Source organism: Poecilia mexicana, unplaced genomic scaffold (genome assembly GCF_051168715.1).
Source record: "Poecilia mexicana isolate PSO_F unplaced genomic scaffold, ASM5116871v1 scaffold_8, whole genome shotgun sequence".
NCBI lineage: Eukaryota > Metazoa > Chordata > Actinopteri > Cyprinodontiformes > Poeciliidae > Poecilia > Poecilia mexicana.
Window position 1 is genome coordinate 15,124,695 of NW_028263377.1, and position 16,071 is coordinate 15,140,765.

The following is a 16,071-nucleotide window of genomic DNA, read 5'->3' on the forward strand; positions in this document are numbered from 1 at the left end:
CCTTCCTTCTCATGCCATATTTGATCACCAGATAAGTCATTAAGCCATGTTTTTCGTACTGCAGCTCTCTGCTCCTTTCTGATTACCATAGACATAAAAACCTTCTAGAGCTTTTTGTTCAGTCATTTAGTCATATTGTCTGTAAATCTGCTTCAAACACTTTGACATTTTCTTTTATTATTCCTTCCAGTGGGTGAAGCCAGGAACCTGATTCCCATGGATCCCAACGGTTTATCGGACCCATATGTCAAACTCAAGCTCATCCCGGACCCAAAGAACGAGACCAAACAGAAGACCAGGACCATCCGTTCCTCCCTCAATCCCTGCTGGAACGAGTCATTCACTTTGTGAGTAAATTTTCTCTTTTTTTTTTTTTTTTTTTGTAAACCAACAGTTCGAACTGTTTTTCCATGTTGTGTTTTCTGTGCAGTAAGCTTAAAGCGTCAGATAAGGACCGACGTTTGTCCATTGAGGTTTGGGACTGGGACAGAACCACCCGGAACGACTTCATGGGCTCCATGTCGTTTGGCGTGTCTGAGCTCATCAAGGCTCCTCACTGTGGATGGTCAGCTTTCTCGTTATTATCCTAGCCTTGCGTTTCATCGGTGTCAAAGCAGACTGCTTTACAGAGCAAAAGCAAAACTGATGTAAAAAATGAAACTTGACACTGACAGTGGTTGCATCATTTTTGTCAGGGATTGTAGCTGACAAAGAGAAACAGCTCAATGTAGCAATCTGGTGTGAATTTCAGTATGTGATTTATGGAATGTGGTGCATATGAGCAATCTGGTGTTGGGAAATCTGGGGCTGCAAACAAGCTTCATTTCAATACCGCACCCTTTAGAGGCATTTGCAAAATGGATGAAGAAAAAAACAGTAGAAGAGACAAATTTCTGTCTGTTTTTATAAAGTGGCATCATAGCGACACTCGGATAATTATTGATAATAATCATTTGCTGATCACACGTCTTTTCGGGTATGAATCAGACTGTCTGCCACAGCATGCTTCAAGGCCACCAGTGGGTGTTTCATACCTGCTCTGACGAACGTGATTTCAAGTGAATTTCTATGAGCTTGCCCAACTTCTTAAAGGTAGACAATAGTTCGAAGTTCAACAACCATTTATAAAATGTGTCGCTTATTCACAGCTGTTGAAAAATATTTCCTTTTTTCACAAAGTAAAGGTTTATTTTATATCGACTACACTGACAAATAATTAAGGATGTGTACATTTTGTTCATCATTTATATTTTTAAAGAAATTCTTGGTAATATAAATAATATATACACTAAAGCCTCTAGGGCAAATGCACAAAAACAAACAGCCACTTCCTCACTACCTCTTAATGTTTAGGCTACTGAAATAACAAGTATTTGTGCGATTTATGCAACATTGATCAAATGAGCTCCTGAAATCTTTAGTAAACTAGTAAAAAAAACGTAGAGAGTGATGATTTCCTTTGCTGCACCAGAATCCCACTCTGACATTTAGCCAAACATGACCAGAGGCTTGGTCGTATCCGACTCCAGGTCCTCCAGATTGATAAACTCTGACATTTCTGTACCCTGATTTTGCTGCCATGCACACATTTGGTAAATGTGAGTGAAATAGATGCAAACACTGTTATCTTCGGTCAAGTCCAGCTATCAAAACAAACCACCTGTTGGAGCCAATGGCTTCTCTCTGTGGATCTGTCATACTCCTTGTTTCTCAGTTTGAAACCACATTAGCATTCCTACTTTGCTTTGACCAACTTCTGCTGCAAAAAGGAAATCGGGGGAATACCGGCGTGTGAAATGTTGCCAGCCAACTTGGAAACTACTACTGTCTGTGTGTTTGGCTGCAGTCTTTGCTATAAATTACAGTTCATTAGACATTAAAGAAGAAGCAGAGTGAAGCTGGCAAGAGAGTGCAGCCCTGAAAACATGCGGAAAATAGAAATCAAGTACTTCTAATTAAAAAGCGCAGAAATATGAAGACTTATATACGTGTGTGGGTGGATAGAGGGAGGAATCCAAACAAGACTATTTAGCAAATAACAGTGTATTCAGTTATGCAACGTCAATGCAAAAGAAATGACCTTTGCGCTTTGTTATTTTCTTAGGTACAAACTGCTGAACCAGGAGGAAGGAGAATACTACAACGTTCCCATTCCAGAAGTAGACGACGTCAATCTGGAGCTTCGACAAAAGTTTGAGGTGGGCAGCAGAGTCAAGGCAGTGTTGTTGTTTCTTTTAATGGAAAAAAATATATATATTTACAAATGTTTTTTGTAGCTGGTTCCATAGACTTATAACATACAACGTCCTTTTCTTTTTTGTCACTTCATGCTGTTCCCACGTTTTCTTTTGTCTACGGTTACAGAGACGGAGATGAAAATGGTTAAAATAAACTTGAAAGTACTCAAATGATCCATTTGATGTTTTTATTTTATTCATGTACTTTGCATTGCAGTGTCACTTCTTCTGCAGATTTATGTTGCATTTGAACGAAACGGACCTGCAAGAAATGCCTCAACTTCTTCCTTTCTTTGCAAATGCAGAGTTGATGTTGGCACCGATGTTGAATGTTACTGCAGGCTGTCTGGATGAGACCTCATCATATTCACATTTTTATAGTTTCACTTCAACCTGCACGTAGCAAGAGGCGTCATTCTATACATTTACGTTATTTTCATATATGTTTATGGTACAATGATGTCAACAGATGCTAAAATAGAGCTGTGGCTTTTCCTAAGATGATAACAGAAAAACAAAAATTGCAACAGCACAACATGTTTATCACTGCAGGATGATGTGATTTACTGAACTTTGGGTGCTTGAAACATTTGTCACAAGGCTGTCAAGAGTGCCTGTGTGATCATTACTCATCCTGATCATAATCCTGCCCTACTACACAGACGTACACAACATTACAATGAATAAAACAATATTCAGTCCAATTATAAAAATGGGATGTGATCGGGGAGCTTCACAGCGTCCATTATCGCTGCGGTTCCCACACATCTGTGGCTCATGCAACAACACAAGGGCCTCTGTTTTCAAACAAATGCACTGCCATTCCTGATGATCAACCAATCAGTAATCTTTATCCATAAATTCTTTTCATATGCAGTAAAGGCAACACAAAGTGCGTTACAGAATATAACGCACTTTGTGAGCAAAAAAAGAAATAGGAAACACATAACAGAAATGACGTAAACGAGCATGAGAAAAGTCCAGAGCTGTTTAGTTTATTGAGGGAGGTGATGTAAGTTTGACGGACCGCATGAAATGTAGCCTGGCAGTCCTTCTTTTGATAATTTTAATAATTATGATATGATACTAAGGCTCAAGTCTTATAGTGTGTGGCCTTTAGGCTGGAGAAAGACTCGCATTTAAACAGCATCTCATTCCCACTAAGTACAGCTGTGGAGGAGTGATACTGTGGGCTAATTTCTCTCCCAAAAGACTTGGGACTTTTATCTGATCATCTGATAGACTCTGATGGTTTGTATTTTTACTGTTTGCAGTAAATTGATGCAAAAAGTGTCGAGTTGTAAAATCTTTCTGCATTTCTTAAGATGTGATTAGCTGATTCTTCACCAGGTAATTTAATCAAAGCAGATGAGGATGGAGAAACACGATCAGACAAGAGCCGGTTCCAGGAAGAGAAAGATGACAAATTGAAAGCCAGACTCAGTTTTGTTCAATACAGTCAACAACTTTACGGCTGTGGGTTAATGCATGACCTAAATAAGCACATTATTGTTGCATTTCATAATTATCAATTAAAATGATCTGGCAACTGTTCTGAACAGTTCTGTTAGCTCTGAAAACATTTTCTGAAGTTATAAGTTGTGGGGGGTTTTTCTGCTCTGAGGTTTTGCACCTGGAGGGCAGCATTAAATGTGGCAGGCTCTGCATGCTTGGACACACAGATTACAAAGATATAGAAAACTAAAAATGTCTAGACAATACTAAAGTGGCTCCTTCTCTAGGAGCCAGAATCGTTCCTCATAATGCTTTTGCAGGTTTGACCCAGTTCCCATGCTTTGTTCGTAACGCTACCCACAACATTAGGAGACCCTCCTTCTGCTTTCCTGTAATCGCTCTTTTCATTTCTTCTCGACAGATGAAAACCACAAGTTATTATATTGTCTTGATGTTTGCTGTAAAGTTGTTTTCCTGCCTTGTTCCCATGATTTTTTATTTATTTATTTGTCAATATAAACAAACTTGCAGATCTTATCAAATCTAAGGACACAAACTGCAGCCAGTTATTGCTCCCTAGTGGTTGCTTTGTTAATTGCAGATGTCAGTGAGGTTCAACATGCAACCTTAATTAAACTCACAACCTCTCCATAGATGGACACATAGATGTATTCTGTTCTGACAAGTGCAAAACTGGTTGGGACTTTTATAAGAAAGAGGGTAGCTTTAATAAACTCCAGCTTTTAGTGTGTATTTGTGGCCTCGTATTTGATACTTTTTAATCCCACATTAGGAAAAAGTGCTGCTTTGTATTATGGGTGAGGTTATAATGAAGTTTAGGTTAGGTTTATGGTAAGAAGCGAGGTTTAGGCTGCAGAAATTAATAAAAGTCAATGGAAATCAATGCAAAGTCCTTGTGAAGACAGAAAGACAAACTGTGTGCATCTATAAGTGTGTGTGTGTGTGTGTGTGTGTGTGTGTGTGTGTGTGTGTGTGTGTGTGTGTGTGTGTGTGTGTGTGTGTGTGTGTGTGTGTGTGCGCGTGTGTGTGTGTGCGTGCGTGCGTGTGTGTGAGGGCACGGAGGGTTTAATAGTGAGAGTAAATGTCTTCTCCTCACTGCACTCCCCGAGGAACTGAGTTTTAATTTTCCTCTTTTCTTCATACTGTACGAACCGACCGACCTTGGCTTTTTCTCCGTCGCTGACGTCTTTGCACAACCGCTGGTTGCCATGGAAACTAGGGCGGGATGCAAAAGATGTTTTTCTTTTTATGCTTTAATATTTTCCAGTCGTGGTTTTGATCTTTTATTTATTTATTTATTTATTTGTCTTTTCGAGTTCACAGATAAGCGGTCGTCAGAGTAATCACTCTTCATGTTTTTGCCCACATGTGTCAGCCAGGTTTGCACACTGTGTTAAATTGCCCACTAATGAGTGAGTTTCTTCTCTTTTCTAGGCCTGCCAGTTAAATATCCACTATCTCAAGGTAGCTCCCCTGCCTGCTTCTTCTGTTTCTCTTATGTTTTCTGGCTTACATCTCACTTATTCACTTGCTGAACTGGGATTGTTTGTGGATCTCTGCTGGGACTCCACAAATTAATCTGATTTACTAACAATGGCCTTCTGCATAATACACTTGTTCCCATTTTGTTTTTGTTTTTTTATTCTTGTCACAGATTAATCCACTACATAGAAAACTACCTAGTGCCATTAAACTTTAATGAAATGAACAATCCAGAGCTCTTATGTAGAGAAATTATGTCTCTAGGAGAGTCTTCTTGAAAGCAAAAGTTTATATTTGTACCACATTTGACAAAAGATAGTTGTACTTTTTTTTAAAGCTATTTCCTCAAGGTTAAAATGTTCCATATGTGTTAGCTGAAAGGGCGCATTTCATTTTTTTTTAACAACTTTACCTTGTGCTTGGGTTTAATACGTAGAAATATGTTTAAAAAAACAACATTTGGAAATGGTGATAGCGTTTTGGAAGTCTGAGATCAACGCAATAGCAACCCGAGCTTTCAGCTTTCAGATATGGCTCCTAAATAACATTTGGCCTTTAGGTCAGATTTGAAGGACCAGAAAAATTTTTATTCAAGTACCATAAAGAAAACAGGCTCAGACTATAAAAAAATAAATTTAAAATCAAGATAGAGCCCATCCTAAATACAGTCTTTCTAATAGCTTCACAGTTTTAGCTCTTAATACACACAGGCTGCTTATCAAACGCACATAAACCAACAGCATTGTTGTTAGTAAATTTGTGAAGCTTGCTGCCATCTGGTTTTGGGGCATTTTCTTTACCTTCCAATGCTGCCGCTGGCCAGCAGGGCTTCACTTCCACTCCTCACTGGGTGATGACCGTCAGCCTTCTACTAGTCTGAGCACGACTATAGAAGGCTGTGTGAACATAAAGCATGGAAATACACTAATTACTCTAACTGTTTGACTGGATACTCACAGCCTCTTATCCTCTGTTGTGTGTGCAGTATATGTGTGTGGGATTGCGCGCGTGTGTGTGTGCCTGATGTTTCCACACAGTGGCACTGTTATATTTCTTATAAGACTCATGTTTGGCTGCACTGCATCTGGTGAAATGAAACTGCTGAAGTAATTGCTTGAAGTAAAACTATAGATGTTAGTTGTGTTAAAAGTTGTCCAGTTTTTGTATTTGGAAAAAAAAAAGTCCATGCATTTTTCTGTTGCGTTTCAAAAGAGATTATTTGGGGTCTCAAATATGATGGGGTAATAATGAGTAATAACAGGAAGCTAAAGACAGACAATAATGAGCAAAACTGAAATGGAAATACATCTTGTGAATTAAGCAACAGACATTTTACTGAACATTCAAACAATGACAAAGATTTCTAATGCAGAATGTTTGGGTACGGATCCTTTAAAGCTTTTTTATTTGAGAGATTTGTTTTAGTATTTTTGATTTCATAATGCAAAAAAGTGCCTGCTCTTATTCATATTTAAACAATAAGTCATCTGAACAGTCATCCTAAATATGCAGTTTTGAAGAGGTTTCCACATTTCTAATGAGGTGGAAAACACAAACAAAAGGAAGGAAGGAAGGAGAGCTAGAAAGTTTAGAAGTGGGACATTTAAAATATTAAGGTCAATGCTTATGGCAATGACACAAGATGAAATGTGGGCATAATGCGACAATATTGGAGGTAAAGTATGATTTGCAGGAGAAGTAAGTGGGGTTGTTTCCCAATAATGCAAAGGCAATTTGCAAGAAAAATAATTTTAGGCTCATATTTTTGTCCACAAACAGGCCTATTTTGAAAACAATACTTTTGATCATTAGATTTTGTAAGTAAGTTCTGTGTATGAGTTTGTATTTTATTAATTATTTCATGGTTTAATGGAAATGTCAATAACTGTAATACGTTTTATTCATTTGTAGCTATAAAGTTTTTGTATGATTTTCAGTTAATTTATTTCAGTCAAAATTTTGTTTAATGTAGTTTTAAAAATAATAATCTTACCAGATCATGAAACTTTTTTTAGCTGCTGAATAAATTTAAGTATTGTTTCCATCCCAAATGGACCGCTGTGTAGCAACTTGATCGGACTTAATCGTTGATATGCATGCGTCCTGCACCGACTGTTTGTCACGCACAAAAATGTGGAAACTCAGAGTTATCGTCTTATTTCTTCTGGAAAATGATAATGTATTCGACTAAAGCATCCACATGTTAGGGAACTTCATGGAAATTATTTTGTGTGTTCATTGTACATGACAGAAAGCCAAGCTGGGCCACGGTAAGAAAGTGATCACACCAACAGACCACCGGCGGTTCAGTCTGCCCTCAGGTAACATGGACCGGGTCCGGCTCAGCGACTTCAACTTTCTGGCTCTGCTGGGAAAAGGCAGCTTCGGAAAGGTGCGACTTTATGCGTTTCGTTTAAGAAGCAACAGCAACACTTTGAATAAAGTTTAGCGTTTTTCTTAATCCTCTCGAGTGTGGCGTCTTTGTCAAATGCAGGTAATGTTGGCAGAGATGAAATCAACAGAGGAGCTGTACGCCATAAAGATCCTAAAGAAAGACGTCGTGATCCAGGATGACGACGTCGAATGTACGATGGTGGAGAAGAGGGTGTTGGCGCTAAGAGACAAACCCCCCTTCCTCACTCAGCTGCACTCTTGCTTTCAGACTGTGGTGGGTACAAAACAAAAAAAAACTCTTCAGCCTTCTGCTGTCGTCATAGTTAATAATGCCCACTTCCTGCACTGACGGCTTGTTCATACAGACAAAAAAAAAAGCTCCTTACTTAAAGGGGACCCATTGTTCTTCCAAAGCAATTTCACTTCCTCTGACTGTAACTGTTATTATTACTTTTGTATTTGTGCTAACAATTCAGGGATGCCAATTTCTTTGCTCAGCATCCCTGCAGGGAAAATTGAGAGCGAAAAAGTAGTGACGTCTGTGCAGACGCAGCCTCACTCTAAGCTTTTTAAATAAAAACTGCAGTCATGAAATGTTGCTTTACAAGGAGGATATGACATATTTCTTAAGCTTAGGTGACATTATCTACTGTGCATCTGTCCGTCTGCACTCTGGAAAATAACCTGCTGTTTTTATTGCAGGACCGACTCTACTTTGTGATGGAATACATTAACGGAGGGGATCTCATGTATCATATCCAGCGTATGGGAAAGTTTAAGGAGCCTCAGGCAGTGTAAGGCCTCGCTCTGAAATATGCACATGGTTTGAAAATGGAGGTATTATTCTACAGGCAGCTTCAGTGTGTAATGTCAACACCTCAGACTGGTGCTGTGCAGTTAAGCTCAAACATTGAAACCCTCATTATTTCTTTGTATGTGTATGCACAATTTAAACAAAGAAATAGAAAAAAAAAAAAAAGATCTTCTGTAATTGCTCCCAATGTCTCGCTAAATTCACAGAATTTTGCTGATAAACATTGATACCTGCTTCTTTATTAGATTCAGCTGACCTGCTTTCTTAGCATATTAAGTTTATCAGTATATGTGCTAAAATGTCTGTTACAATTTGCATTATTATTTTGCAGGTTTTATGCAGCCGAGATAGCAGTCGGCTTGTTTTTCTTGCATCGAAAGGGAATCATATACAGGTGAGTTTCTGGGTGTTTCATGCATCTGTGGTTATTCAGACTGAATTAAAGGACCTCTTACATTAATCGTAGCTTGAGAGAATATAGAAGAACAAGACTTTAAAGGAAAGGCAGCAAGAGAAAGAAAGTAAAAAGATGAGGGTATAACCTGGAGAGTGATTTGAATTCTCACAAAGCTGTTTGTGCTGCAGGGATCTGAAGTTGGACAATGTGATGCTGGACTGCGAAGGCCACATCAAGATAGCGGACTTTGGCATGTGCAAAGAGAACATGTATGAAGGGATGTCGACACGCACCTTCTGCGGCACCCCGGACTACATCGCACCGGAGGTCAGACGTCTGATGAGGAAAAACAAAGATTAAATAACCAAACTGTATTTTATTTTAAGTCATTTTAATTTTACCTCATTAAATTTGGAAAACGTGTCTGATAAACACCAGAAACTCTTTTTTACCGATTACTGCAGAAATTACTAATTTTTATTTGACAGAAATTTCTTTCTATCAAATAAAAAAATATATTTTTTAAAATAATTGAATCAGTTTGTGTCGCGTACTTAATTTACCTGGCTGCATCAAATGGTTGCAAATGTATTTACAAAAACTACGTTCATTTTATGTGCACATCAGGAATGGATTATCATCATATCATTTCTTGTTATGACGTGATTATTTTTTGTCGTACTTCTAAAATCAGTTGGGTTGTTTGACAAACACAAACGTTTGCAGTAGTGAGATTGTTGCTTTTCCTGTTTGAGCTAGTTTTTCTGATTTTAATTCCCAGAGAGCATCAATTAAAAGTAATAAATTTGAAAATATGGTTGAATCCAATTACTCTGTCCTCTTTAGTAGTATGATAACTAATGGATGTAACTAGAGTCAGTTTTAATTTGGAGCAGCTTTCGTGTTTGTGAGTCTCTGACTTTTTTGCTGTGAAAGCTGTTTACCCAACAGGATGTGAGGATTTTTTTCCACACTGTTTTTTTATCATAATTGCAAGGAATGCATTGTGATAATGATGTTTAAATCCCCCGTCTCTTAAACACATAAGGATGTGTTTGTATCTTGCATATTGCAGCCTCAGTTGCTTCATTAAGGTTTTTCTGTACTGGATTTTTCAAGCCCATCTGCACATTCATGGTGATGTAAAACTGTACATATCTTCCATAAATTGTTAGATTTTATCCCCTGATACAGCCGAATGCACAGCCGTAGTTCAGGATTTTTGTGCACAGGAAGCTTTTGAAAAAAAAGTTATAATTTATGAGCCATTTGGAAGCTGCTGAAAATGCTGCATTTGTGCATTTAAATGAAACGCAGCTGTGATTTAGCTCTTTGCTTGTGCAACTGTGCCATTATTATGTCTGTGTGTGGAGCGTGTGTGGGAGGGAGGTGTGGTGGGATGGCAAATTGGATGTTAGGAGAAAGTGCCTTTGTCATGGCAGCTTAAAATAGCTGTTTAGTGGGGGCTGATTTAGTTTGGTGAGATTGGGGGTAATCAAAATGGCTTTTGTTCACTATTTTTCTTCAGTAACTTTAGTGTAGATCTCGTACGACTCTACTCTTTACTTGCTTTTCAGCAAAGTAAGAATGAAGACATAAGTTATTGTACTTGTAAGTAAATGAATGTTTTGTCTCTTTTTGTCTTAGATAATAGCTTACCAGCCTTATGGAAAATCGGTGGACTGGTGGGCTTATGGAGTTCTCCTGTATGAGATGTTGGCAGGGCAGGTAACACATTGTTTCACTCTTCACTGCCTCTTTGCAAAGGATTTGCACCAGGATCTTAAAACTTGGTAAATAACCACAATGAAATAATCAAAGAATTTCCCTTTGGTTTTCCTGCTCTTATTTTAATTTAAAAATATGTAAATTTTATCTATTGATCAGATTTTTGTAGTCAAAAGAAACAATTTGAAACTGCCCCTCTGCCCTTTTCACAAAATTGTAGATTATACAATATATGTGAACGCTCATCACAGTTTGTGTTGTTCCCCTTTCTACCACCAGAGGCACTGAAGAGAGCTCATACATCAAAGCTGTCCTGGGATAGAAAAAGTATTTTTTTTAATAAATGGGAAAAGAGTAAATTTATTCAGACTTAGATAAATGCTTCCTTTGAAATTATCTAGATTTTAATTTATCCCTTCCCAGACTTTCCTGCCTTTATTCAAATTTTATACAAATCAAAATTAGTATAAAATATTAAAATAAAATATCTTATCTTTCAAAAATCGACTTGCAAACAAAGCAAGTTATATTTCAGGATTAAAAATAAACTGGCACTCATTTAAATCCGTCATCATGTTATTTTATCATCACAGTTATAGAGAAATAAGCTTCTACTCTGCTTAATGTCTAAAATGGGAGATGCTTTTTAAATACAATGATAATAATAGTTTGAAGCAACAAAAATTTGACAGATATTCTTATTTACATAACTATCCATCTAAAGTCAGTAGTGACATAATTTCCTGTTCCCTTTTATTTTCAAGATACGCTAAAAAATGTCACTGTTCTCTGCAGAGCTTCAGACACTTTGACAGCAGCGTCACCTTCGTCTGCAGACGTTGTCGCCTCGGAGTGATGCACATAACAAGCCGTAAATTGTCGTCATTGCAGCTTCTGCCTGAGCTCTCTAACACTTTTCTGCTTCTGTACGTTTCTAGCCACCGTTTGATGGCGAAGACGAGGACGAGCTCTTCCAGTCCATCATGGAGCACAACGTGTCCTACCCAAAGTCCATGTCTAAAGAAGCGGTGTCCATCTGCAAAGGGGTAAGGAGAAGGAATAAATCCAGTGAGAAGAAAGATGCGCAGTTTTCCAAAATGTTCCTGGTGCAACTTTGTTTAATCTGATAAAAAAAAAAAAAAAAAAAAAGACACAGACAGCAATTTTAAATCCAATTATCGACCTCCCCTGAATGTGCCACACTGTCACCTTGAAATAGTGGCGGTAGGTTGTGATTGTGTAACAGGTCTTGTCCTGTGGCACTGCAGAAAGGCTCGTGTTTTAATCGCTTGGTGACAACAGCAGAGTCGGGTCTGCTTGAAAACAGTTTCGACATTCAACAGGGAGGAGCACTGTTTCGATAAGCTCAGTTGTCGCCGTTCATCATACATCTGGAAGCCAAAGAAACTGAGAACATAATAACAGAAGCTTTGCAGCTTTCATGAGCCAGTTTTCTGTGTGACAGCGGACATTTTGCTTTGACAGGTAATTTTCAGCGCCAACCTGAAAACGGCTGGCTCGGGAGAAGTTACGTAATCATCAAGGGGATTCACACGTCCATACATTTTTCATTGGCTGCGGAGCGAAATTCTGCTCAAAACGCAGAAATAATCACAAATGCTGTATCAACTTTTTTTTTTATTATTATATGCATTGTATAATAATAAAAAACAAGATGAAACAGCACTTATATTACAAATATAAGACAATTTTTCTTATTTGTTTTATGAATATAAGATAATGACTCAGAATACCAAGTATTCTTGCAGTTCACTCCATTTTGGCAAAATTCGAGAGGAGAAATTAGAAAATAAAGCAAAGATATACTGTGTGCTCATCTCTTACCCTTTAATGTTGCTTCAGCAGAAATATATTCGTCAACATGGGTCTGCACCTTACATCAACTTTTTCTGTTGTCATCTTTCAGTGGGTTCTCATATTTTTTATATCAAACATAGCAGGGCATTAGGTGCTGGTCTACGTGTCCCTATCAATCACTTTAATAGACATTAAAATACTTTTTTGATTAAAAAAAAACCTGTCTCAATGGAAACACAGATTTATAAGGTTGCAAAACGTAGAAGATTGCGCAATAGATCTGCTTGCTGATCTAAAAAGTATTTATTTATTTTTAAATGATCTTAGTCTTCATTTGACTTGCCACATAGCCATTGAGCCATTTTTTGTTCTCTTTCTTTAGAAACTATATTTCGACTGCAAAACTCTCCAAAGTTGAAAACCAGAAGCAGTTTCTTCCATCAAACTAAAACTATGATTTGATTTTTCGCTCTGCATGAAAAAAGAAACAACATTTGTCAGTATGTTAATGACAGCTTAGTGCTGTAGATTATATATTAATATTATCTGATATCTTTTTCCCTGTGGCTCAGAAGTCGGCTCTATTACTGGAAGTTGTTTTGCCCTGTTGCTGCTGCTGCTGCCGGGTCACAAACTCCCAAGGCATTCAAAAATATCCCTGCATTTATGTGTTCACCTTACATCTGGGTTGTGCTTTCATTTCAATGCCACGCAGCAGCTGTGTGGTGTTGATTTATGTATTGTGGTTATTTACTGACAAGGAAATTAGCTTTTAGAGTTAATTTACAAACTAGAGAGTGTTTGGTTTTTAGTGATTTGGCTGCAGACTGATAGCATTTTCTATTAACGCATCACAGCCTCATTTATTATGTTTTTATATCCTCTAGCCTGTCACACAAAAAATGTTTCATAACACGAGAACGGCTGACAAAACAGATTTCCCTCCTGCTATTGTGTGATTCACTATTTATTAGCAAAGAATCATTCATGGTGGAAATTGAAGGTGATTGAATCTCCTTTGTGTAATAATACATTTGCTGCCAGTTTCGCTAAAATACCTTAGTTTACTCTCCTTTTTTTTTCTTCAGCTTTGTCATTTAGTTGTTTATTTTATTTTTTTTAAACCACCAAGCTGGAGTTGTCTCAGCTGCCATTTCTCATTTGATTTCTCCTCAGCTGATGACGAAGCATCCGTCAAAGCGTCTCGGCTGCAGCATGGAGGGCGAGCGGGACATCAGAGAGCAAGCCTTCTTCAGACGCATCGACTGGGAACGCCTCGCAAACCGAGAGATCCAGCCGCCTTTTAAACCCAAAGTGGTGAGTAAAGTGGATGTTTGTCTGAGCACAAGATCAAATGCCAGTAATCCCAAGAACATGCTTCAGAGTCTAGCGGCAGCATTTCTTTGGGGACACAATGACGTAACAACAATTTTGAGGTCTGTAAAGTTATTTGGTAGTAATTTCCAGATATTTGAGAGCCAATTGATTTGAATAAATTCATTCATCATTTTCTCTGGTGCAGAATTGTTTTGTGAACTCAAGCCATGACGCAGCCAACGCCATGCTTTATTATGTGATATTAAACACATGTTGGTGGCTCAGAAAGGGATTTTTTTATTTATTTTTTTACAATTTTCCATTAAATAATTTTTTTTAGATCATCCAGTGTTCAAGTTTTCAATAAGACCTAGATTTACAGACTGAAATAGTGATGCAAGAAGGTTAAGTTTTTCTTTTGACTGGTTTACAGTTTGGAAAACTAAAAACTTGGTAATGGTAGGACGGAAATACATTTCTGGCACCACCCCGAAACAACCAGTTGCCATTTAGATGCCATCTATTTGTTGTTATGGAGACTTTCGTAAACCAAATGCCACCTTTAGCTGCAGTGCTGCTTCGACACCGTTGTAATAGAGGAATAACTGGAGGCGTTAATAATTGTGTTCAGTTTGACATTATGCTGCTCCAGTCCAGTGAATATTGTAAGGCATTTTACTCATCTACAGGAAATGCCAACAAAGTACTGTAGATATAAAACATTTCCTCACAGTGACCAAAAACTTTCCCTTTGATTTCCTTTTCCATAGGATTATTGAATGTCTTAATTCAAAACTTAGTTTGATTTTCCTAGACTGTATTATGTTAGCAGGATATTTATTTGCAGTTTTTCAGACATTGCATTCACCACTTCAGTTGCTCTTAATTGCTACATTCTGATTACGTTAGGAAATGAGAAAATGACTCAGAAAACACTCCATCATCTCCTTTGAGTCCTCTAATGTAAATTATTCACAATTTCAGCTTTCCAGGCAGCTGCATACATACTAAGAATAGTTTGTTTTTTTGTTTTATTAAAAGCTAAATTTTTATTGACCACCATGTTTTTACTGCCTGATTTCATAGGATCAAAATAATTATTTGATACATTTCTGGTCTTTTGATTTGAATTGGACATCTGAGCAACCAGGTTTTCACTACATCCTTATCAGCAGGATTGTCAGTCTCTAAGTATTCAAATACTTTGTAACTTTTGTTTCGCTGGTTTCTGAAAAAGATGTCGGCGGTCGAAAAATGTGCAGAAAGCATCCTGCGTAGCGATTTTCTGCCACACACAGAGTGTGATGTGTGTCATTTTAAATCGCTGCTGAATAATTTAAATAATTTCCTGGAGGAAACTGCTTCGTGCAAACACGGCTCCTTAGTGAGAATGCAGGAATCTGAGTGTATATTCTGTTTTTTTTTATGCATTTATTTGTTTATCTTGCTAAACTGTAATATTTTATATTCACCCAGAGAAGCTGAAGGTTGAAAATTCAGCAGTTAGCGCCTGCTTGCACTTCCTAAACCACATCCTGTGATAGAAACTTCTCATTTTCTGCTTGCTGACCGCCCCATCCTTCATCCCCTCAGCACCCAGGAAGTCTGAAGCATTTCCACTGATGGTTAAAAATAGCAGAGTTGCCCTTTACTTCCACACCAAATAAACACAAAACTGCACACTGGATGCCACACATAAGGAGAGGAAAACACTTCTAAAAGCAGGTGGTTCTATTAGAGCTGCTCTGTGTGGCTTATTACATTTGTGAGATCGTGTGCTGTGACATAAATTGGTCTGAAGGGACAGCAAACTGATCCATCTGAGCCTTTAAGGCTCTGCTTGTGTTAAATTATGGAGCAGCTGAAAATATCTGGAAAGCTAATGTGTCTCCTGGTGTCTCCTGAGTAGATGCATTGCAAAGAAGAAGTGCTGAAATTATTGTTTTTTTTCTGTGTGTATCATCTGTATTTCATTGTATAAAAGAGCATGCAATGCTTTGCAAAAAGTGGTCAGGCCCATTTGAACTTTTTCATATTTTGTTATACTACCACCTTCAATGTGTTTTATAGGGATTGCCCAAGAAAAATTATTGTGCAATTGTGAGGTAGTTTTCCAGAAATAAAAAAAAAAGTGTGTGTATAAGTGTGTTGTGCATTTGCAGTCAGCCTCCCACTGAGTAAATATGTTGTAATTACATCTGGAGGGTTTTCTACACTGACTTGAACTTAGACAAACTTCATTGTCATTCAGAATACAGAAAGTGGACAGAATAAAGAAAAAAAAAAAAAATATATATATATATATATATATATATATATATATATATATTTTTTTTTTTTTTTTTTTTTTTTTTAAATAGTGCCTGCTAAATAATGTCCATTGTTGGGTCTTCCTCATTGCAGCTTTT

General features: G+C 37.6%; 1 protein-coding gene across 2 annotated transcripts in view; it reads left to right on the top strand.

Annotated features, from left to right (window-relative positions):
- Window positions 1-16,071, top strand: part of prkcab (protein kinase C, alpha, b) — a 105,781-nt gene that overhangs the window by 86,127 nt on the left and 3,583 nt on the right. The window contains exons 6-17 of one of the 2 annotated variants that reach the window (XM_088008335.1): window positions 191-347; window positions 431-565; window positions 2,105-2,198; window positions 5,148-5,177; window positions 7,447-7,587; window positions 7,690-7,863; window positions 8,292-8,383; window positions 8,735-8,797; window positions 8,989-9,127; window positions 10,448-10,528; window positions 11,467-11,574; window positions 13,523-13,663. In XM_088008335.1, coding sequence (XP_087864461.1) covers window positions 191-347; window positions 431-565; window positions 2,105-2,198; window positions 5,148-5,177; window positions 7,447-7,587; window positions 7,690-7,863; window positions 8,292-8,383; window positions 8,735-8,797; window positions 8,989-9,127; window positions 10,448-10,528; window positions 11,467-11,574; window positions 13,523-13,663 — 1,355 coding nt within the window. The remainder of the gene's footprint in view (window positions 1-190; window positions 348-430; window positions 566-2,104; window positions 2,199-5,147; window positions 5,178-7,446; window positions 7,588-7,689; window positions 7,864-8,291; window positions 8,384-8,734; window positions 8,798-8,988; window positions 9,128-10,447; window positions 10,529-11,466; window positions 11,575-13,522; window positions 13,664-16,071) is intronic. The other variant, XM_088008336.1, reaches the window with a different exon arrangement.